This window comes from Cyprinus carpio, chromosome A4 (genome assembly GCF_018340385.1).
Source record: "Cyprinus carpio isolate SPL01 chromosome A4, ASM1834038v1, whole genome shotgun sequence".
NCBI lineage: Eukaryota > Metazoa > Chordata > Actinopteri > Cypriniformes > Cyprinidae > Cyprinus > Cyprinus carpio.
The window spans coordinates 16548382-16572387 of NC_056575.1; the positions used below are offsets into that span (position 1 = coordinate 16548382).

Consider the following 24006-nt stretch of genomic DNA (forward strand, 5'->3'; position numbering starts at 1 on the left):
GTTTAGCTTCACTGGACACCAAGTGGCTGTCTGTTAAATCAAACATTTGGATTTATTAATATTATACCATAAACTGCATAAGCCCAATAATATGGAAAATTATCAATGTAATATTGGCTGAATGGGCAAAACAATACTGAATGTTGATGGTTGCATGCTCTTGAGAGCAAATAATTCAACACAGAATTATTAGTCTGTCTCTCTGATCATTCTAATGTGTATTTTGACCTAGAAAATCTAGGTCAAATTTCATTTTGTTTTGTGTATTTTTTTTGGTAATGTTTTTTGTAAATGAGGTTTTTGTCAAATGTCAAGTTACACATCTGTCTTCATTCTAATTTGGATCATTTCTACATGATTTTGTAAGATCAATACCATACACAATTATATGTTTAGCTTTGTTTTTTCTACTTTATTCTACAAGCCTGAAACTAACCAGCTGCGGACCACTGAATTAATCCTAGGAAACTAGAATGAAATGTCCACAGGGACAGATATGCACAACAGGGTCATTAGAACGTGGTTAAGGAATTTTTACTGACTCATTTGTTCCTGGATCTCAAAACTGATTTGTTAAACACAGTATGAAGAACATCCTGGGGACTGCACATGATGACATGCTGAAAGCTTTTGCAATTCTCTTTAGTTTCCACAGAAATTTCACAAATCCTTGATCTCAAATCCTGCAAGAAGTGACCCATGAGCAAAACAATAGAATGGGCATCTGTTACACTCTAAAAAATGCTGGGTTGTTTCAACAGAACTTTGGGTCAAATATGGACTAACCCAGCTGTTGGGTTACATTTTTAAATGAAATTTTTAACCCAAAAGTTGGGTTAGTCCATATTTGAACTGGGGGTCAAAAGTATCAGCTACTGTAAATGCCAAATAGTAATTAGTCAAGTAGCAATTACTGAGCTAAACTACAAGCATACACACTAAACTACACCACACTGGCAACATCACTTTAAAAATGGCTTAGAAATGGATAAAGACTACAAAAATGTGCTTTGGTTACATTTCACTCTATATTACTGCTTGATAGTGTGATACGCAATGTGAAATATGCATTTATTGGGACATTACATGAATATTCTCACCTCAGCTTCGTCATTGCTCTCATCTGGTGACACCTCTACTTGCTTAGGACAGTCACGTGAGCCCTCAAGAGACGTCATTTTCTTATATTTCCGCATTGTTAAGCTGTCCACCACCCAGAACATTATAGACTGAAACACATATTACAGAAATAAGTTGCATTATAGTACAGACATATAGATAGATAGATAGATAGATAGATAGAGATCATGCATTAATCTTGAATAACTCACGTTGACAATAAAAGGCACAATCAGCATGACAATGGCCAACTCCAGCTGTGGATTTGGGATGTAGTCCAGCACCACCTCCTCCAGCTACAACACACACAAACACACCAGCTCAAGAAATATATGTCCATGTAATGAATAAATAACAATAATATTATGAAGAAGAAGAAATAATCTGTAAAAGAAAGGTTACACCCTACAGTGAGAAATATGGAATTTAATGTACTGAATATGCACTGAAATCATAGCATGTACAATTATTCATTCTACTAATTCCATATTTTTTCCCCCATTAAAAATTAAAACAAGCCTGAAATTGCATATACACTCTCAGAAATAAGAAAGGTACAAAGCTGTCACTGGGGCAGTAACCTTTTAAAAGGCACACTTTAGGTACTAATATGTACTTTAAAGTACTAATATGTAGCATTTAGGGGTAAATAAGGTACAAAGATGTATCTTTTAGCTTTTGTACCTTAGGCTACTGCTCCAGTCACAGCTTTGTACCTTTTCTTCTGAGAGTGTATTAAGTATGTAAATAAATAAATGCATAGCTTATTTCACTGAAATTAAAATAAGTCTACAGAGAAAATCATGCACAGATAATCTATTATTCCCACACTATTTCCAGATAAAATATCATCTCCGTAGTCTCTGTCCTCATTTCATCCTTCCATACTAGTAGGATGTCCTTCGGTACAAATAGTAATTAGTCTATTTACGTTGATTCATAAACGAAGAGAAGGAACAAAAGATACAGATGGGACTGACTTATTTTTCACACAAGCACGGAATAGTATTTGTCATCCTTATGAATGTCATTGCATTAGGCAGGAAAATATCCAAACCAAATAAAAAAATAAAAAATAAGCAAACCATTCCATTAAAAAGTTCTATAAATCATACTAAAAATATTAGGATCAGAGACCGATTCTAGTTTTGTCCATCCTAGGCTGGTATTATTAAATATTGCAGAGGGAAAAGATGCCAGTGGGCTGAGTCTGTGTAACAATAACAGAAAGTGTGAGTGTGTGAATTTATCTTACATTGGTCCACCCGGGAATGAGCAGCACCAGAGTGACCACACTTTTCTCCAGAGCAACGATGAGTAAATACACTGAGCACTGAGCCAACCAGGCCGCTATCCGGGGAGGATCACCTAAAACACAGAAAGAGACACTCAAAAATTAACTATGATTTATTACATTTTCTGAAGTGTTTAACACTGTTGAAATGTAGTTGCTAAGGGATCAGTAACAAAAAACAAAAACAAAACAGCAAGGTAAACAATGCAAATGTTGCGATCAATAAGACCATAGGGCCCTGCGATCTTTCATTAAATAAATAAATAAATATAAATTTATTCATTTACTGAAATATGTCAGTAAATATATAAATAAATACATTCATTTAATGAATGAGTAAACCAATAAATAAACCATGTAATGTGTCAATAAATAAATAAACCATGAAACATGCTTATAAAGTGAATAAATATATATTTCAATAAACATAAATGTAAAAAAAAACAAATATATGACAGTGTAAATCATTTTAAAAGTTATACACACAAAAAATAAATAAATAAATAAATAAATAAATATATATATTGTTTTGTTTATATGGCACTCATGTTTTTCCATATTTAAAATAATAATAATAATAATAATAAATTAAGAAATAATTCTCTAACTCTAATGAATATGAGGGGAAACAAAGTGCTGGTATTTTTATTATAGTATTAGGACTGTTTTTAGCATTTGAGCACTTAACTGCTCAGCCAACGAACATTATTGGTAAAAGTAAAAAAGTAAAAACAGGGATTCAAAAACTGATCGAAGCAGAAAAACAGTCATGAACAATTGTTTGGCCAAAATCAGGCGAAACGGTGGGCGTATTCCATCTGTTTTGAGTGCATGTGCACACGTGTGAATGTATGTGTGTGTAATTTGATTTTTCTTAGGTGTTTTACCAAGGAAAACCCTCAGAGGGAAAAAGCAAATGTGGGGAAACTACCCAAACATTAGAAATATTTATCATACAGTGCCCTCTGGTGGTAACAAACGGCTCAAATAGATGCATCAGTCATGTTTTGTTTGGAATTTGTAGTTTTTGTGGTCATTATGACAGCAGTCTTGGACTTTAAACTGAGCCCCTCTCCCCACCATTAAAACCCGCTTCCATCAATGTAACTCACCATATTCTCCAAACATCAGCAGTGTTAGCTGTTTGTGCTCCACTATCTTGGAAACAACCTTCACCCCCATCCAGATCACCAGCATTCCCAATGTGGCATCCAACAGGAAATTCAACAGATATCTGCAACAACACAAAAGGGACATTCGTTTTGTTTAATACCAGGTTAAAGCAATAAACCTGACAAATAATCATGCCAATAATTGACTCACAGAGAACAGGGATCTTCATTGGTGAGTGTGGACAAGAAAATATTGGCAAAATGCATGCAAAGAGCCCCAATGGCCTGCTTTGACGTATCAAAGAACCTGAAGAAGAAAAAAAGAATGAGAGTTCGCTCAATTTTGTTCTATTATTTTACCATAACTCTAGATTAATGTTTAATATTATTACCAGATCCTCCACGATCTTCTTATTCCGACAGGTTCACGAAATCTCTTCACTGTAAAGACAAAGATGTTGAGAACTAATCTTAATGGTAAGATCTTTTGGAAAAAGTCTCTTATGCTAACCAAGGCTGCATTCATTTGATCAAAATCACAACAGAAATAGTAATATTACAGTTTAAAATAAGCATTACGTTTTTAAGTTTTATGGAAACAATGCTAACATTTAAACATTTGTGGTAAGATTTAAAAAGAGAGAAATTAAGACGTTTTACTTAGTTGGGAAACGCTGTATTAGTTAAAATATCAAGTGTCATTTGGTTTTAAAGAAACAGTGTAAGCACCCTTTTCTAGCAAAACATTTCAGTTTTATGTGTAGGTTTAAAATCATAAAATAATAAGGTTTAGGCACTACTTCAGCCCTTATTAAAAACTTACAAAATCATGTTGATTATCAAAAATTTCAATGACAACACTTGGATGAACTCAGGATAAGGTTCTGTTGTGACTAAATGCCTCACCACTGCCTTTACAAAAGTGAAATGTAATAAGTATTTTTTTTTGTTGTGAATTTCAATACAACTTTACAAAAGTGAGAATAATTGCGTTTAACACCAAAACTCTGTCAAACTAGTCTGCTGAAAGTCATATCTGGACGTTTTTTTCAAATATGCAAACGGTAAGTCTGTAATCAACAGCCAAACAGAAGCAGGATGATTACTGAATGTCTGAGGAAACTAACAGCGATGACGTCCACAAAGATAAGCAGCCAAAAACAAGCCAGGAAGTGGCCAAAATAACAAAGAGGAAGTACGTACAGTAAAAACACAAGCATAAGCAGAGCTCTGAAAGTGTTTAGAAAGTACAAAAGTCACAGACAGAACTTCTCCCAGCTTTGTTTTTTTAATGAAAACATATTTTCCTGAAAATGTAAGCTAAATCAAAATTCTTACAGGAATAAATAAATACATAAATGCATGTCAGTCATGTTATAATAACGAATGATTAGGATATTTTTCTCTAAACACAGCAAAAAAAGTTTAATGATCAACAGGAACAGCACAGATCCATGGTAATGAGTAACTAGAAAGGTCAGAGGTTTTTGGGGTTATTTAGTGCATGACCAAAAAACAAGCTGCTTTTAGGAAGTAAGAATTAGAAATGTACAATTTACATCCTTAGGCCAAAAAAAAAAAGAGAGAGGTGCAAAACTCATCATGCTGGGATGTTGCTATGCCGTTGCTTTGTCCATTTTTAACATATTTTGCTCTCTAAATTGGTCTTTATTCACTTATTTTATCATCCAACAGGTAAAAATAAAAAATCTGATTGCTTTTTGATTAGCAGTTTGAATTATGTTTTAGGACAGAATTACCAGATATTAACCGAGCAAACACTATAGTGTATCTTTGGACTGAATGACCACATGACATGGTTAGATATTAGGAAAGAAACAAGTCTGGACACTAGGGTTCAAACTTGAAAGAAGGTCACATGACTCGAACCCTCCAGCTGGAAGCAGAAGCTTGAGTTCGGGATCTGAGCATCACATGAGCTACAGGAGTCGATGCAGTTATCATGTGTTATCACACAGCTAAAGAATCTTATCTTCCTCTCAGAAGAAGAGTTTTATTTGTTGGAAAGTAAAATGATACTTTATTAAGGTGCAGTCATTTCAATAGGAATCCATGCGCCTGGGAATTTCACATACGGATGAAAGATTTCGCAATACAAAAAGAAAGTCAAAACTTAATCTTCTTTATTTTCTGCTGACATCTCTTAGATACTGGCTAATGTCAATCAAGAAACAAATTGATCTTTAGGCACTGCTTTTGCAAACTCTGGTTTGTTCGTGATCCAATCAATCACAGTTGATAAAATCAGCCTACATTATTTTCTCACTGATTATCCTTTTGCACTGAGAAATACACCACATTACGGAAGCAAAACGGGGTTAAATTCATGTTAAAATTCACTTTGAAAATTCACACAATCAAGAAATTATCAAGATGTTTATGAAATACTGCATTCATGGGTTCCCACACCTTTTTGGCAATTAATTTCTATGACTTTTCCAGTAGTTTGTGATTACTTATACATTTTTAATTAGGGGCCAAGAACCAAAGGTGCGTAGGCACTTATCGAAACCATTAGTTTTCTTCTTCTTCTTCCTCTCGAGTCTATGGCAGCCCACAGAGGCGCTTGCGGGAAAGTTGTGAAATTTGGCACACTGATAGAGGACAGTCTCATCATTAACCACACCAAATTTGGTGTCTCTAACTCAAACTCTCTAGCGCCACCACTTGTCCAAACTTTCACTCATTTTTATGCTGATAACTTTTGAACCATAAGGTCTAGAAGAAAAAATATTTTTGCCTCTGAAAATTAACAAACCCTAAGGTCTAGTTGTTTCGCTATTTTTAATAGTTCGAAAAACCTACTTTCACCAAAACTGGCTCAGATCATCTTGCCATGCTGGCAAAAAGTTCAATTTGGAATTCAAGTTGATTAATCAAACCGTTCTCAAATAATGCGCGAACGAATTTGACAAAGAGCATGTAAAAATGCATATATCTTCGCAACGTTTTGGCATATTGAGACCAAACTTGGTGTGTGTTATAAGAATCATGACCTGAGGCTACCTGCCCAGTTTCAGCACTGCGCCACCTAGTGATGAGGAGATTTAAAAAATATATATATGTATATATAAATATATATATATATATATATATATATATATATATATATATATATATATATAAAACTTCTGAAGGGTTTGACCAAAAATCAAAAAACTGGTCTCTTTAGATTCGGCGCAGCATGCCGAGTCAAAGCATACCCAATTCTGATTTTAAAGGCAAAATCAGAATAACTAAAACAACCACCATTTCCTCTGTACTGCAAATATTTTTTTGTCAATTTGTTTTTACATTTTTATTGTTTTCAGTTTTTTTAAATATATATTTTTTTCCTTTAACCTAAATATGTATCGGGTTTTGTTTAAATATTATGACAAATTAAACCTAAGTACATCAAAAAATGTGCAAGTAATTACTACAGCTGTCATTTACTTTACAGTGTACACTAGACAGTAAACATGATCTGAAAACATATTTTTCATACATGCTCATTAAATGAAATAGGCCTATTGTTTGCATTTATTTATTTTTAGAGTACCATGTAAATACCATGGTATTTAAATATGCTAATTATTTAGTAGCCTACCAATACAAAGCATAAATCAAAGCACTATTTCACACATCACTGTGCCATAGTACCTCCACATACAACAATAGCGAAAACTGTAAACACACAAACCCTAAAGCCATGTGCCACATCATATTCGTAATCGGAAAAAAATATATATATATAAAACACTTTCACATTACACATAAACATCGTTTCATTTGCGTTTGGTTTAAAAGGGAAATAAACTTACACATTAAAGTGCTGAAAGCCAGAACAGCCAACAGACCCTGAATAAATACACTGAACCCGTCCATCAGAGATCCGTCCACGCAGCCCTGATACTCCGGACCCACCAGATCACTCATATTACTGCTACTCTTCCAAAAAACAAACATGTTCTACGTTTAAAAGTCCAGAGGAGAGTCATAAGATCCTTCGTGGAACAGAAATCCTCGCGCAAACGACTAAACAGATCTTCCGTTTAACTTAACTGGCCAGAAGACAAAGAAATTTGTACGACAGACCGATGAACCGCATATACATCACTCGAGCTGTTGAAGTCGTGTTGAAAGTGAGCGATGTGGCATAAGATAAAGCATTTCTCTCAGGTCACTTTCTTTCTTTCCTTCTTTCTTTCTTGTTATTGAGTCAACAAGGGGAAAGCGGCTTGCTGACGTCACCTCCTGCTGCTGAAATCTCCTGCAGCCCTTTATCCCCAAACACTCAAGACAAACTACTTTATTTATATTATATTATATTATATTATATTATATTATATAGAAAGCGGCTTGCTGAAGTAATCTAGACAAACTACTTTATTTATATTATATTATATTATATTATATTATATTATATAGAGTACAATGAGATGTATTTTATACATTCTGCAAAATATTTTCTGAATAAATAAATAAATAAATCGTATGACAGCTAGGAAGTTTACCCTGGGGGGCTTATTGCACCAGGAAGAGGGTCATCTTACATCAGTTTTCAAAAGTAAACTTGCTTGAGAATATGCGGGAAAAAAATCCCCTAGGTGTAGTCTTTATTATTTCTCATTACTGTAATAAAAAAGAAAAGAAAAGAAAAAATCACCACTTATGTATTTTAAACCAAAGTTAAAAATAAATAAATAAATAAATAAATAAATAAATAAATAAATAAATAAGAAAACAGAAGTTATTGATGGACCTCTTGAAACAGGGAAATCAATTGTTCTAATCAGTTCCAGTGTATGTTACTGTACTTGTGTGATGCATCTGCTGAGCTCTTGGACCTTAACCATTCAAAAACACTGAAAAATACAGTTGTTTATCAGAAGTTACCACAGAAACCAACCTCTCATAAAAAAAAAAAAACAACTATGCTGCATCTCAGCTTTAAGTCAGTGTTGCTCTGCCTTTTTTAAGCCACTTCTCAGTAAAAGGAGAGTAACGGGGTGTGACTGCATGATTTTTTTCAGCTTCAGTGATCCATAACTGTAAAGACATGAAGTCATGCAATGCCACAATGAGCCGGAACAGCTGAAACGTGTCAAACAGAAGAAATCACATTTGACTTCAAAGAAAAAAAAACATATAAGCACAATGAGGTGCATTAATCGGCAACTACAAACTGTATTTGGTTTATTGCTTATAAAAATGATACCATGGTAAATCAGTAGGAAATCGCACAAGTTTACAATCAATAACATTGACTATGTTAACCATTTGCTAGACAGATTTCATGGGGCATTTTTTTTTTTACTGAGGTTGACTTTATTTACTATAAAGGAGCTGTTATCACAGCAGATTTAGTTTGTTTCATGTTTTAAAATCATGACCATGATGTCATGCCTTTTATTTTGAACTCTTGTTGAGCTTTGTTTAATGTACAGTAGCTTGCTGTACAGGTGTGTCTGTTTATTTTGTATTCATTATACACTTATACACTACCATTAAAAAGTCTCTTATAATCACCCAGGCTACATATATTTGATCAAAACATACAATATAAACAATAATATTGTGAAATGTTATTACCGTATCATTTGGCAACTCCTTGACACATAAGAGCAGGATCCAATCACTGATTATGATTTTTAACATTATGAAATAGAAGGGACACAAAGAACAAAACTGAACAAACCAACAAAACATACACAGAGGGACAACACCTGGCCATAACCACAGGAAACACTAAAGCTTATACACAAGAGTAACAAGATGCAAGTGAAAAAGTGAAAGTGACGTGACATACAGCCAAATATGGTGACTCATACTCAGAATTCATGCTCTGCATTTAACCCATCCAAAGTGCACACACACAGCAGTGAACACACACACACCGTGAACACACACCCGGAGCAGTGGGCAGCCATTTATGCTGCGGCACCCGGGGAGCAGTTGGGGGTTCGGTGCCTTGCTCAAGGGCACCTCAGTCGTGGTATTGAGCCAGAGACTTGAACCCACAACCTTAGGGTTAGGAGTCAAACTCTTTAACCATTAGGTCATGGCTTCCCCACAATGAAACAATGAGGAAATAATAAGGCACTTATTAATAAGGGGTACAAGATGACAATAACAGCAGCTCTGGGACCACCGGAGCAAGGACTGACAGGTTTGGAACCTCCAGGAGCACCTAAAGCAGAGGCTTGGGAGCTTCAGGACCACTGGTCTAGGGAGTGCTGGCACCATCAGGCTAGGAAAGGTTTGGACAACTGATTAAGGAGAGTTAGAACCACAAGTTAGGGAGCACTGAGACCTGGGACAACCAGACTTGGGAGCACTGAGACCACAGGTCTAGGGGTTGCTGTACTGGGACCACTTGGGACCACTAGGCTAGGGAATGCTGTGGTGGGACCACCAGGCTAGATTTCTCCCTTAGAATTGTATTGAGGAGTGAGAATGAGGGTAGACAGTATACCACCACTGGCTGGGAAATGCTGGGACTCATTGGGGAGCATGGCTGTATCCCACAGTGTAGATTCTTATAGCATAATTAATGAACTGATCCAATTTGAAGTCACATCTGCCTTCTGGCAGACAAGACTTAACAGGCTCATTGAGCCCAAAGTGATATAAGTCCTTAAAGCCTTTCTCCTCTCAGTCCACAAAGCTGGCAGGAGCACAAAAGCATTCTGTATAGTCCTCAGAGGACTCTCTCCCCTGCCAAAGGCACACTACATCCATGGATAGTGGTCAGGTCTTCTGTAACATTTGGCGACATAAGTACAAGGAAGAGCAGGATCTGATTGCAGATCATAATTTATTAAAGAAATTAACAAAATACAAGAAACAGATGAACAGAAGAAACAAATGGACATGAACATAACCACAGGAAACACTAGAGCTTATAAACAAAGGGATAAACAAAGACAATGAACTAATAAGAGGGAAACAGGAACTGAAGGCACAAGACTTCAAACTAGTCAACATAACAAACTCAGACAGAACTGAAATTACAGAAATGTAATTTATTCATGTGATGCAAAGCTGAATTTTCAGCAGCCAATACTCCAGTCTTCAGTGTCACATGATCCTTCAGAAATCTAATTGCTTATTTGGTTGTTTATTACTATTATAAATGTTGAAAATAGTTTTTTTTTTTTTTTTTTTTTTTTTTTTTTTTGTAGAAACTAATAAATTTTCTAAGGATTATTTGATAATAGAAAGTTAAAATGAAAATATAAAATATTTTGTAACATTATAAATATGCCGTTTTGATCAATTTAACATCCTTGCTGAATAAAAGTAATTATTTAAACATTTTTAGATTGTATCTTTCAAAAAAAAAAAAAAAAAAAAATCTTACTGGCTGTTAGTGTATGTAGATTATGAAATACATATGCACATATATTCCTTACAACACATGTTGGTCTCATGATTAACAGTAGGCACATACCCTCATTGCATTATGAGAGTGATCCCTCCCTCCACAGAGACTACTGGTATCCAGCTGAAAGAAGTAGCCTACGGCCAGAGAGGTGCTCAAACATGAAAAAATAAATAAATAAATAAATAGACTGTGTGTATAGCTGCCTTTGTTGTATTAATGATGCGTCCTGTCTAGCACCTTGTATGGACATGAAAACTGCAAAGTACTACTAAACACTGATTTTAATGGTGGTGATCATAGGAAATGCAAATATACACAGTAAAAATGTCATCAGGTAACCAATAAATGTGTTTCATGTTAACGTTTAAATTAACTGTTAACCAAATCTTAATCAACCTGATTAGTTACACAGATAAAAATCATTTAAAGGGTCTTGTCAGGTAACATCTACACATGTTTGTAAAATCGGTCTATCATACATATACTTTTCTAAAGGTATGTATACCAAATGATGAGCTACCAGATAATGTCCAGAGCTAATTTCCCTTTAGGCAAAGCTTTCAGTACTATGCCAGAGCAAGTATAGACCCACACTGTCTATCTCCTCCTGCAAGGTTGCTGCTCCAGCAGTGGTAATCTGTCCCTGGACGTGCTTGTCACAGTCTCCTCTTGTAGATTAAGCTCAAGGCATGAACCATCTGTTACTGTAACATCACTAAGTGGAAGTCTGCGCTTATTAAATGAGAGCAGTTTTTTTCTTCTTCTTGGCTGTTGCTGGACAAGGAATTTCACCTTGTTTGTGCACATAGTGACCTGAATGTGTGAGAGGTTTAGACTGTTGATAGAGTTTCCTGATAAACTAACCTATTCCTGCATTAATGCTAATGAGAACATTTTGGAGGAATCATTTTTTTCCTTTGCTCTGGAGGAGTAGTACTTTACTGTGAGCTGTAAACTGTAAAGTATCATATTGATGTCAATTTAAATTCAGTACAGTAATGAATACTGTTACCACAGGATGGCAATGGAGGACAAGATGAGCACTGGATTTTTTAATCGAAATAAGACTGCAATTTCACAATTTAACACTTTAATTTGCAATTGATATTTATTACATAAAGCTGTGATGAATGTACACTGTAAAATATATATTTGCCAGCTAATGTAACAGCTTCTAAATGAATGGCTTCAAGTAAATTCAAGTGAAAAATTATTAGGCAAGATTTAAGATGAGGCAGAAATAGACCATTAAGATTTTTTTTTTTTTTTTTAATGTAGCCTACATTATATATATATAATAATATATATAATAGCTAGTCATATTTTTGTAAATGAAAGTTATATTTACTTTAGCTAGCTATTTAGTTTTGATGATTACTATCATGATTCCCATGAACTTTAATGACTTTAAACTGAAAACATGACCTTAACTCTTTCCCCCCTGTACTTTAGAAGAGGAAAAAACGACTTAATTAAATTCTAGAAACATTATGAAAATGTTCATTTCTTTCTTTCTTTATTTCGTATTAATATAAAACATCACTTTGAATTATACTAACAAACATGGAAGTAAAAAGACACTCCAAATGTAAAACTGTCAAATGTTTTTTGCGTAAGAGTGAAGAAATAATCGAATTGATGATCAAGATGAAAAACAAGTGAGGTTGCAACAGCAGCCCCCTCTTGTTTACACTGCCTGTGTATCAAAACCTAGTGAGTTACCTAAATAGAGAGCACTTTATGAGCATGTTCACCGTGTTCCTGCCCAGCATTATTTGGCCATCAAAATGTCTAAAGCGCCCAAAAACGATGCGTGCGTCAACGATGCCCAAAAGTGCTGCACGCGCCTATGAATGCCCAATACTGTCCATGCAGGCGGCTCGCAAGGTTTTAAGACACAGCCATGAGTTTCCCCACACGAGGGAGGCGGAGGCTCAGGCCCATTTCTATTTATAATGGGCTGAACAAATTTTGCAGCTGTAAAGGTCAATGAAGGAGTCGGCTTGAAAATAATCTGTAGATGTTGAGACATGCGCAGATGCGGGATGATGCCATATTGGACACACACATAGCCTACACACACACACACACACACACACACACACACACCGCTCCTGCTTCAACCAGAACACCGGATCACTCAATTCAGATAGACGGGAAAAACTCGCACAAGGTAAAAACTACATCATCAGCATGAACTTCATTCTGTAATAGTAATCGTGACTGACACGGACTCGCGCTTCTTTTCGCGAATTTCCGCGTCCAGGCGCTTTTTCCCCGTTAAAAACATTTGGAGGTTGTTCGTAACAGTCAGAAATATACAGAAGCATCTGCGTAAGAGTTGATAAAACGGTGCGAAAAATAAAGTAACCTCATTTATACATGACACGAACGTCGAGGGATCGCACTTTCGATTCTGCCGATAAATATATTTACGATCAGACGAGACGCACGCTGGAAATGTCGCCGAAAAATAACGTTTATGTAACAAGCGATATTTTCGTGTCGTGCTCTTCCTCAAAGCGACTCTCGCTCTGTTACTGTTGACTTTATTTTCAAACTGCCATTTGACCTCCTTTCGATTTCAAAGGACACTACGTTCACGCGTAGATATCAACACTTAAGTTTATGTTTTCGGGCGGTGTTGATATAAATGTTTTTGAACGTCACGAACCGGTCGGCGTAGGCGACGTGATTCAGGTGCGCAGAATATGCGCCGAAATCCTCGTTCCTCATGTGTCAAATCCACTTTCAACATGGCGGGTTAAGGTGTGTTAAAACTGGCATGCAAAATCTTTGAAGAAGGAAAAAATAAAACCGCACTGGTTACGCATCCCGTTTTGGTTTCTTTCGCTGCACCTGGACGTGATTTAATGAATTAAATTCAAAGTTGCCGTTTGGCGACGTCGGTGGAGTTTTTTTCCGCTGCAATACTTTTCGAGTGTGTAAAGTACAGTAGTGGATCACGCATGCTCACACAATATTTCCTGTTTCGCTTTGTGCACTCTTCGCTGACAAAGCCATCATTTTATTCGCATATTATTGCTATTTATCAAACGCTTCCCAGTTTTCAATAAGCTATTTATTGAGACATGCCACGCTTTGAGGGAAGAACAACCCGTCGTGTTCTTGTCGAATCAATGATGATGATTCTGAATCAAAAGTGATTAATTTTCGCCCAAATGAGAGCTATTTATTTGATTAACCTTTATATTAGTGGATGTCGCCGTAAATCCATGGGGTTTTATCCTTGATTTCACACGGGCGGATTAAATTGATGGCAGTAATGAAGGGAAATGAGATTAACTCGGATGAAATTATATATATTTTAAATTCTCTTTAATTTCTGAGCTGAAAGAGATGAATACGAACAAGTCTCTTCATGTATATGCTGGTCCATTATAGGCTTTTTAGACTATCTTATAGTCTAGGCTAAATAGCAGGCCATTTTAAGAAGCATTCGATTAATGAAACCGCTCTGCAATGATAAATGATATGACAGCTACAACACTTCAATAATACGGTTATGGAATTCATGGCATCCAAATCATCGATGTGTTAAAATACTCCCTGAGCTCGACATTTGAATCGATTGTACCCTCAAAGTTGAGCCGGAAAACATGTTTTTTTTTTCATCAAGGCAAAAGAGCAGAAGAACGAGACGAATGCAGATGCGACACCTGCCCGGCGCTTAAAGGGTGCTAGTTATGTGGGAGAAGAAGAGGGTGACCCGCTAATTAAGGCCTCTCAAAAGTAGCCTAGTCGAAACAAAAGGTCGTAGCCCACGTATTATATTTTACATACAACGTTTCAGGATGCACAAAATTTTAGGGGTTATCGAGTGCGTATTATCACCTTCGGCCAAACAAGCACGTCCTGCACGTAAACAAAACGTGACAAATACGTTTTAATCATTACAAAATGTGACATGATAGATTTAACGTACATAACACAGAAACGTAAGTCCTGCGTGTAATGAAACAGTGACGTTAAATTGTTGCGTATTTTTGGGTTGAGGTATATTGTATTTTATTTTTTGCTGTGTTATTTTTACTTTAACGTTTTGCGATTTGATTGTTAAGGTGTTGATTACGTAACATGTGAAGTAGGCCTACTGGCAAGAGATATTTAAGGCATGGTAAACAAACAAACAAACGCGGTTAGTTGTGTAGGGAGAGATATGCGATACTGTATGTCAGATAGTTCACGCTCGGGTCGCACAGATCGGGTGACTGCAGTTGGTCTGATGTGGATTGAATAATGCAATTTACATTCAGCCCTCTGTGATGCAGTGTCATAATGAAGACGTCACTTTGAAAACAAATACAGGTGCATGGCCTCGAATTAGATTTTCACATATATGATGATTCATTGAATAAAACATCTTGCAGTGCAGGAATGAATGGTGTTTATTCTTAGTTGGGATATGTAGGCTTATGCATACTCTCCTACATCCTACACATAGCCTATTATCTATTACCAACAGCATGAATTTCCCTTTATAATGTCAAAAGGTCATGGGCATTTTTCTTTGGCTGGTAAAGAGTAAAAAGTAAGCTTCTAGTGATGACCCTTGGTTTTATGCAATCCAGTACTTCTCCTAATTTTATTATACATATTGTTTTATTGTTTGCTGCTTTTACTTCTCAGTTATTTATTTATTTTTTACTCATTAACATTATTGAGGTCTTAATGTATAATACTTGAATTTATTGGCTTCTCTGTCGATTCAAAATATATTTTATGGCGCTATTTAAGAAATCTTGCCATAAACATTTCCCTATTATCCTGATATATGGACTTTCCTGGAAAACATTAGGCAAATAAGGCAAATAGTCAAATTATGGAGAAACAAACAAACAAACAAACTATTTGTTTGCTGTAGGTACCAATTAAACTCAAGTTGATTTTTTTTTTTCATTGTATTGTCATTAGGATCAACTGACCAAATAAATGTATTACAACCTCCTAAACTAAACATTAGACAGATGAACACACAGCTAGCCTTAACAATTCCTCTCTCCAACCTGGGTGATTAAAATGGATTATTAAATGTGTCTCAGGCTGATTAAGGCCAGAGCCGTTTATTTTAATAAGAAAGCAATGCTACATTGTGCTCTGATAATCGTTTAATTCCCCTTCCACAATTTAACAAGTCCTGGATTAGAGCGAGAGAGGGCATCTGGCTCAATATGAGCTAATCGATAGTACGGCCTGCCTAAAATCTGGATTGACTCTGAAACAGCCCACATCATAGATTAGTCTTGATAATTCACTTTAATCCCACATCTTCAGTCTGGAGATGTCTTTCCAACCACAAACCACAACGAACACACAATCGAGACATCCAAATGACAGCAGCAATGAATATGAAATATTAGTTTGTCATTCGAACATTACTCATTTGAACAAATATTGCCAACAAAAACTAACCTCTCATTATTAGATTGCTTTTTACACTAATAATTTAAAAAAGACTTGTTTTGTAATTGTCACTAGTATTATTTTTACTTAAAATAAGTTGATGAGAAATGGTTCACATTTCTGTCTGACAGCAATTTGGATGCAAATTCCCATGAAACTGGATAGAACACATTTTCCACATTTAAAGCCCACATACTGTAAGTCATAGCGAATCTCTGTAATGCCGATTTCCGCTTTGATTCCCGTCTTTCTCGACTGGGTTATTGTGGAACACCGCCAGAGATATCTGGCAAAGAAGTGAAAGAACCATAATATTTTTCTGTGGAATTGGTCTGCTGTGTTTATAACACACAACAAATGAGTGCACACACACACACACACACACACTCACACACATAACGATACACTGTCATCACGGCATATATTGAGTGAGTCATTTACAAGGAAGTGGTTTCAGTGTTTAAGTGCACTTCTCTTTCTTAGTTCCATCTGAAACCAAAGACTTCAATAGAAGAATCATGCTTTAGTGTCACAATGAATGCATTATTTATTGCTATTCACTCTAAAAAAAGATTCTTTGCAGTACTTTCAAATAACATTTTCGAATAGTATAGTGTTCTTGAGTTGTGTTGAATGATTTGATTGGAAATAAGGGAAGGAATGATGGAAAATGGAAACATTTTTAAAGGTTCTTCATATCAGCATAATGCTTTCTGGCTTCTTTAAAGCACCAGTATAGATGGTTTTAACCTAGAGATAAAAAAAAAAAAATGTTGGCATCACAAAACCTTATTAGTCCCAAATGGAAGCTTTATTTTAAAGAATGGTGTATTGGGCTTTGAAGGAACCTATGTGATTCACTAGTCTTAAGTGTATGCAAGCGTAAGCAAACCAAAAACTTCTCTGTGTTAACCTAGTGAACAATCCCACGATTTCTATAAACCATAGGGAGAGTAGATACTGTACTTGATTTGATGTGAATAAACAATGGTTTCGATTTGAAAATGAGAGCAACAAGGTGTAGCTTGTGATAAATCTGCATCTTTTTCACACAGTCAAGAGTAGATGTTGTAGAATTGTAACCTCATTTTAGTTTTAGTGTACCATTCTTCACATTTATTTATGTTTAACTGAGCTGAATAATCATTCATCTCGAAAGATGTGCTTCACTGGTCTCGAACATTGTCACCTAGTCTTAGCTAGTATTATTGTAAAATACTCTTAGAAAAGTAATAAAATTATGGAAGTTCTCCCCATCTTGTCCTTGGTTTTAGATGAATGAGTGATTTTTTTATATATATTTTTTAAATGAACAAGCCCTCAGCTGTGCTCAGCATTAGGAAAACACCCTAGACTCCTCACTATTTTTTTCTTTTTTTCTAAGTGGAACATTTGTTGACATAAATGGTGTCATGTAAAACCATGAAATCTTTGGTGTATTTATTCTTATAATAATGCTATTAGACTAGGTCTTTGGTCAAGCTAGCTGAAAAGCGAGAGATTTGGGAGTGATGGGAATGCAGGCGCTTGTCAAGTTTGTGAGTTTACGAATACTTCTTGCATTTGCTCATCAAAACGCGTCACTGTATTTGGTTATCCTACAATCTTCTAAAATTAGTGACAGTCGTTTGCAGCTAGTTTACTTTAAGGCCAGAAACAAACTATATGCATGCAGACGAGAATAACAAACAACAAAGCATATTATTTTAACTAGCATCACATTTTTGTGTGAAACAAGATATTCAATGAGAAAAGCGTTCCGTTTCCTCACTATATAAAGCACCTTGTGGCTATAGTGAAAACGCAACACATACTTGAGATAAGAATATTGAGAACATTGGGACACATTTTGGGACACAATGACACATGGAATTGAGCTGGTTAGAAACATTTGCATCGCACAGAATATGGCTAGTTCGAATATCTAACTATAATAATACCATACCATTCAAAATACACAAAAACAACAGTGCTACCAGCAAACTCTAACATGCACACACACACTTTCTTACTCTGTCTCTCTTTCCTAGCAGGCATGGATTGTGTAGAGGAGGAGGTGGATTTTAACTGGGAGGAGTACCTCGAAGAGACTGGAGCCACTGCTGCCCCTCACACTTCATTCAGACATGTGAGAACATCTCTCTCTCTCTCTCTCTCTCTCTCTCTGTGTATACACTGATCAAAAATATAGTAAAAGCAAATACTGTTAAATATTTACTTTAAATGTTTCTTTAAAATATGATATATCCCTGTGATGCAAAGCTGTATTTTCAGCATCATTACTCCAGTCTTCAGAGACACATGATTTAAATATGCTGATTTATTATCAGTGTTGTGCTGCTTAAACATTTTTTGGAATCTGTGATGCTGTTTTCCCACATAAACTTATTCCTTTATTCAAAATAGAAATCTTTTGTTACAATATACACTAGCATTCAAAAGTTTGGGGGTTATTATTTATCTCAGCAAGGAGTAAGTAAAATAAGTAAAGGCATATATTGTTACAAAATATGTCTATTTCGAATAAATACGGTTGTTTTTAACTTTTTATTCATCAGAGAATTCTGAAAAAAAGGATCACAGTTTACAAAAAAGATATTAAGCAGCACAACTGTTTCCAGCATTGATAATAAAGCAGATGATTGAATGATTTCTGAAGGATCATGTGACACTGAAGACTGGAATAATGATGCTGAAAAAATCAGCTCTGCCATCGCAGAAATACATTAATACAAGTAATATTTAAAGTAAATATTTGTTTTTACTGTATTTTTGATCCAATAAACGCAGCCTTGGTGAGCATAACTTCCATAAAAAATATTAAATTGCCCCATTATGCCATTTTTAAGGTTCCTAATATTGTTTTGGGAGTCTCCTACAATAGGTTTACATGCATGCAAGGTAAAAAAAAAAACACTTTTGTTTACTCAAAATATGTATTTACTATCAGCTCATTTTCGAACGATTCTCAAACGATTCCTTCGAAGCAGTTCTAAGATTCAGTCTCTATAAACCCCTCCTTTCTGTGAGCCTGCTCTGCTCTGATTGGTCGGATGGCCCAGTCTGTTGTGATTGGTCTACTGCATACAGCCCGTGTTAGAAACTATAAGCCCATTACCATACTTCCATATTTTGAACACTAGATAGAAAATATAAACATTTATTATTTATCATACTTACACATTGTGATTCAATGAACTGGATACTGAGCCATCTTTCGAGAGCAAGCGTTTTGTGAATCCCCGAGATTAGGGAAGCAGTCGTCAGTAAAATGACGGGAACACAAAAATAGGCGGGATTATGCAAATGTGTTACCCTGTGACATGTCATCGTCACGACTCGAGTCGTACTAACGACTCGTTTAGGCTGTTCAGAGTCGATTCTTTCTTTTGGGAGGCAATAGCTTTATTTATCGTGATCTTTCAGCTTTACAACTTTGCAGATCGTTTACATTCACATAAAGCTACATTACACACTGCATGAAAGGCAATATTCAAAATGGCATTATAGGGGCACTTAAAAAACAAAAAAGCTTACAGATCCCAAACGTTTGAATGTATTTTGAACTGAATCGTTGATGTTGTAAATTGTGTTTTGGCACAATGGTAAAACAATGGTAAAAGTTAGAAAAAAATTGACAGATTCCAACATGGGCACATTGTGTAACATGTTTCACTTCAAAATCATGAGCACGGTTAAAAATACAACCCAAAAAAACATGAAATACAGGTTAGGTTTGGTGCTGTGTTGGGTTGCTACTTGATGTCTAATATCAAATAAGGTCAAATAAAAATCACACACATTAACAAAATAGGAGGAGTGCAATTTAATGGTAACACTTTACAATAAGCTCATTAGTTAACTACGTTAGTTACTAACTAAGCATGAACAATAATTCAGCAGCATTAATCTTAGTTAATGTTAATTTCAAAATTTATTAATGCATTATTAAAATCAAAAGTTGTGCTTGTTAACATTAGTTAATACACTGTGAATTAGCATGAAATAACCGTGAACGACTGTTTTTTTAATTAACTGACATTAACAAAGATGTATAAATACACGTACTGCTCATTGTTCATTCATGTTAGTTAATACATTAACTAACTTTAACAAACAGAACCTTACTGTAGATTGTTACCCAGTGTTTTGAGACCATCAATAAGCCCATATATTTTTCATGGAAGAATGCATCAAAGTCTTATTACATCACACTAATCTGACTAAACCTTACAGGTGGAGCTCAGTCTTCAGAGCAGTTTTCAGCCTGGAATGAAGCTTGAAGTAGCTAATAAGGGCAGTCTGGACACATATTGGGTGGCCACCATTATAACCACATGTGGTCAGTTGCTATTGTTACGCTACTGTGGCTATGGCGACGACCGCAAGGCTGACTTCTGGTGTGATGTCATGACAGCCGAACTTCATCCTGTCGGCTGGTGCGCTCAGAACAACAAAACGCTTCAGCCACCCGAAGGTAAGGCGCAAGTGCACCCGAACTTAAACCAGCACACCTTCACAGATACATATTTATTCAAACATAGAAAAACCTCATGTTGAAACAGTCCCTCCTGTCTAAACAAATGACATCCATCCACACACACACACACAGCTTCTTGCTTTGCATGTAGCAAGTCCACTTTGTATGTAGCAAGTCCATTTTGTTTGTTCAAATAACAGCACCGAGAGTTTAACAATTTATGCTAATCAAACAAACAATGCAAAGTTGCTTGAAAATAAATACATTGTCCAAAATACAATACAATATTTATTTACAAAGCACATTTAAAAACAACTTAAGTTGACCAAAGTGTTTTGTATAGAATAGAATAAAAACAGAGAAATAATAATAAATAAAACAAGACTATCAAATTTAAAACACAACAATGATAAAAAAAAATAACTGAACCAATGATCAAAGGGGTATTGAAAGCTAGAGAGAATAGATATGTCTTTAGAGCAGACTTTGAAGTAGAAATAGAGGGAGCTAACAGTGCGATGATTTTCCAACAGTACTGATCTGTTTGTCAAATTTTAAGTGATGATCAAACAGAACACCCAGATTTCTTGCACATTGAGTTTCATATGGGGCCGGAGAGCTACAAATAGAGCCCAAATAGAATTATTTCACTGTTATTTTCATTTAAATTTAGAAAATTACTTGAAAGCCAAAGCTTAAGTTCCTCTAAGCAGGCCAACAGTGGTTGTAAGCCTGTTTTATCATTATGCTTTAAAGGAAAATAGATCTGAGTATCATCAGCATATAGATAAAAAAGGATACTCTATATTTGTTAAAAATGGAAGCTAGAATTTGTGAGCATTCGTGAGAATTTGTGAGCACTGTAATGTCTATAACAGCTGGAAAGCCTGAGACAGGCTTTAGGTTTAAGTGGATTATTTTTCTATAATTTTTAAAATAACACTCAGTTCAGTTTTTTATTGAAAAAGAATGTTAATAAAAACGTGCAGGCCTGCATTTAGCCGAAAAAAAAAATAATAATAATAATAATTACATTAAAAAAAAGAAATTTTCATTGGAAAAATGGAGTGCATATATTTTGTCTTTCTAGTTATGCTCAGATTTACAATATTTTTTTGCCACAAGTGCAATTTCTATAAATTAGTTTTAAGAATCCATATCCAGCAGTCACAGATAAGTGGAAAAAATGCAATTCATTGGTCCAAGGTAGCAGCATCTAAACACACGTATATCAGATCTTAGGCTACAGGCCACAGTCATGAGTCATGACCTATTTAGGGTTAAAGCATTCATTGTTGTACTATAGGTATAGCAGAACTTTGCTGTTTGCCTACTGTGCATCCTACAACAGATTTGAGATTTGAACCCTTAAACATGCAGTGTATGACTTCCACCTCTGGGTTGCTGTCAGATATTTGCAACGCTCTCAGATCTATTGTATTTTATCATATCATTTAATTCTACATGCTATGACATTAAGACTTAAAATGTGTCTAAAAACAGGTTATAACAGGGAATCATGGAGCCTTACAATGACCCGATCTCCGCCAAGACATCTTAGATCATAATTTGGTGGATTTACTTATGTTTGACAATCTCAATATCTTTTTGAACCACTCCACACTTCAGAGAATGGGTATCATTCAATTTATTTATTGATTGTTTTTAAAGAGAAACTAGCTCATTTGTTAAACCTGTCCTGGGAGAATCTGACCATACCTGTTTTGCCCATATTAGAAAAGGTTATTTTGGCAGAAAAGGTTTTGAACGAGAAAGATAATCTGTCGAACAAAGTGTTCTGTTGTCAAACGTAAGACTGAAAGGTCAAGCAGCAATAACGGGCGATGCTGAGCCCAATTCTGGCAGGATATAACATTATAATAAAACGTATGCAGTGTTTTAACATGTCTGATTCTAGTTGGCTTGGTGACAACACTGAATTTTAATAATTCTAAATATTTCATAATAGTGTTCAGTCACAATGGATGACTTTAAAGTGATAGTTCACCCACAAATTAAAATTCTGTCACCATTTATTCACCTTCATGCTGTTTTTTTTCTTCTTCCATTCCATATTCTATAAACTGTTTGATAAACGACATGCATTCAGTTTTTGAATGACATGAGGATGAGTAAATGCTGACAAAATCTTATCTTATTTTTGCCCTTTAAGGTCCAAGGTGTGCGTCAGTAGCACATTCATATTTTTCTCTCTTAACCTTATATATTTCTTATAAACGTGATCTCAGATAGTGATGTGTTGCATTCTGCCTTTGTCACAAGATTATCTTGAAGGCATTTTTTTTTTGTGATAATGACTAGCTGACTTGCTTTTTACTTGGATGCATATCTTAACAATGAGGAAACTATGCTTCTAGTATTTGATTGCAGAACTGGATTTTGTAATTCGTATTTAAAATTTACATGTTTATTTCATTCATCCATTATGCATATTAAAAGAACATTCCAGGTTAAATACTCTAGGCAGTACAGTATGCATAATTTAAAATTCAACTTTAAGGAACACATTTGTGGAATGCTGTCAGTTACTACTGAGAATACTTGAAATAAAAAAAATGTACGTAATCCACTGTCAATGTACACTCTGAAAAATAATGTATTAGCTCAACAACAAAAAATTAACGCAACAGTTTGCATACGTTTTTTGGAAACTAATCAAATCATGTGCAACCAACAAACTACATTGAGTTAGAAAAACTTAATAATTTGTAACAACTAATGGATTTGTGAGCTTGGAACTAATTTAATTCAGATCCACAGCTATCATAGCACACGCTTAAAATAACTTATGTAGCAGCATGTTTAATGAACAAGTAATAAGTTACCTGTCACTGGCATTAGCGCAGTCACTGCTAATAGAGTCAATGTAGTGTTTACCTTCATGTGGTCTACTCTTCAGCACAACAGTAACCACAAAAACGTCAACATAACAGAAACGGTTTAAGATGTCAAACATAACAGCATTAAACACTAGCAGGTCGCCCTTTCAATAAAAAGACATACAATAACACTTAATTTCAACATTTATTCTCCTTATCCAGTCTTATACAAAGCATGCTGGGAGCTAGAAATCCACTACCTAATTTACAAAGTTCCAAAAGTAACTTTAACATAATTTATTGTCAACTGAAGTCATCAAAATAATGTTTGCAACTTAAGAGCTTTA

General features: G+C 35.2%; 2 protein-coding genes across 2 annotated transcripts in view; one reads left to right on the forward strand and one right to left on the reverse strand.

The window, feature by feature from the left end:
- Window positions 1-7800, reverse strand: part of LOC109060353 (store-operated calcium entry regulator STIMATE-like) — a 9000-nt gene extending 1200 nt beyond the window's left edge. Inside the window, exons 1-7 of the mRNA XM_019077516.2 lie at window positions 7350-7800; window positions 3918-3966; window positions 3737-3832; window positions 3526-3647; window positions 2375-2487; window positions 1332-1415; window positions 1101-1229 (exon numbers count right to left, since the gene is read on the reverse strand). Of these exons, the coding sequence (XP_018933061.1) occupies window positions 1101-1229; window positions 1332-1415; window positions 2375-2487; window positions 3526-3647; window positions 3737-3832; window positions 3918-3966; window positions 7350-7494 (738 nt within the window). The 5' untranslated portion in view covers window positions 7495-7800. The remainder of the gene's footprint in view (window positions 1-1100; window positions 1230-1331; window positions 1416-2374; window positions 2488-3525; window positions 3648-3736; window positions 3833-3917; window positions 3967-7349) is intronic.
- Window positions 7801-12810: 5010 nt separating this feature from the next.
- LOC109048871 (scm-like with four MBT domains protein 2) overlaps window positions 12811-24006 on the forward strand; it is a 35459-nt gene continuing 24263 nt past the window's right edge. Inside the window, 3 exon segments of the mRNA XM_042743071.1 lie at window positions 12811-13088; window positions 18373-18467; window positions 20576-20816. Coding sequence (XP_042599005.1) covers window positions 18375-18467; window positions 20576-20816 — 334 coding nt within the window. The 5' untranslated portion in view covers window positions 12811-13088; window positions 18373-18374.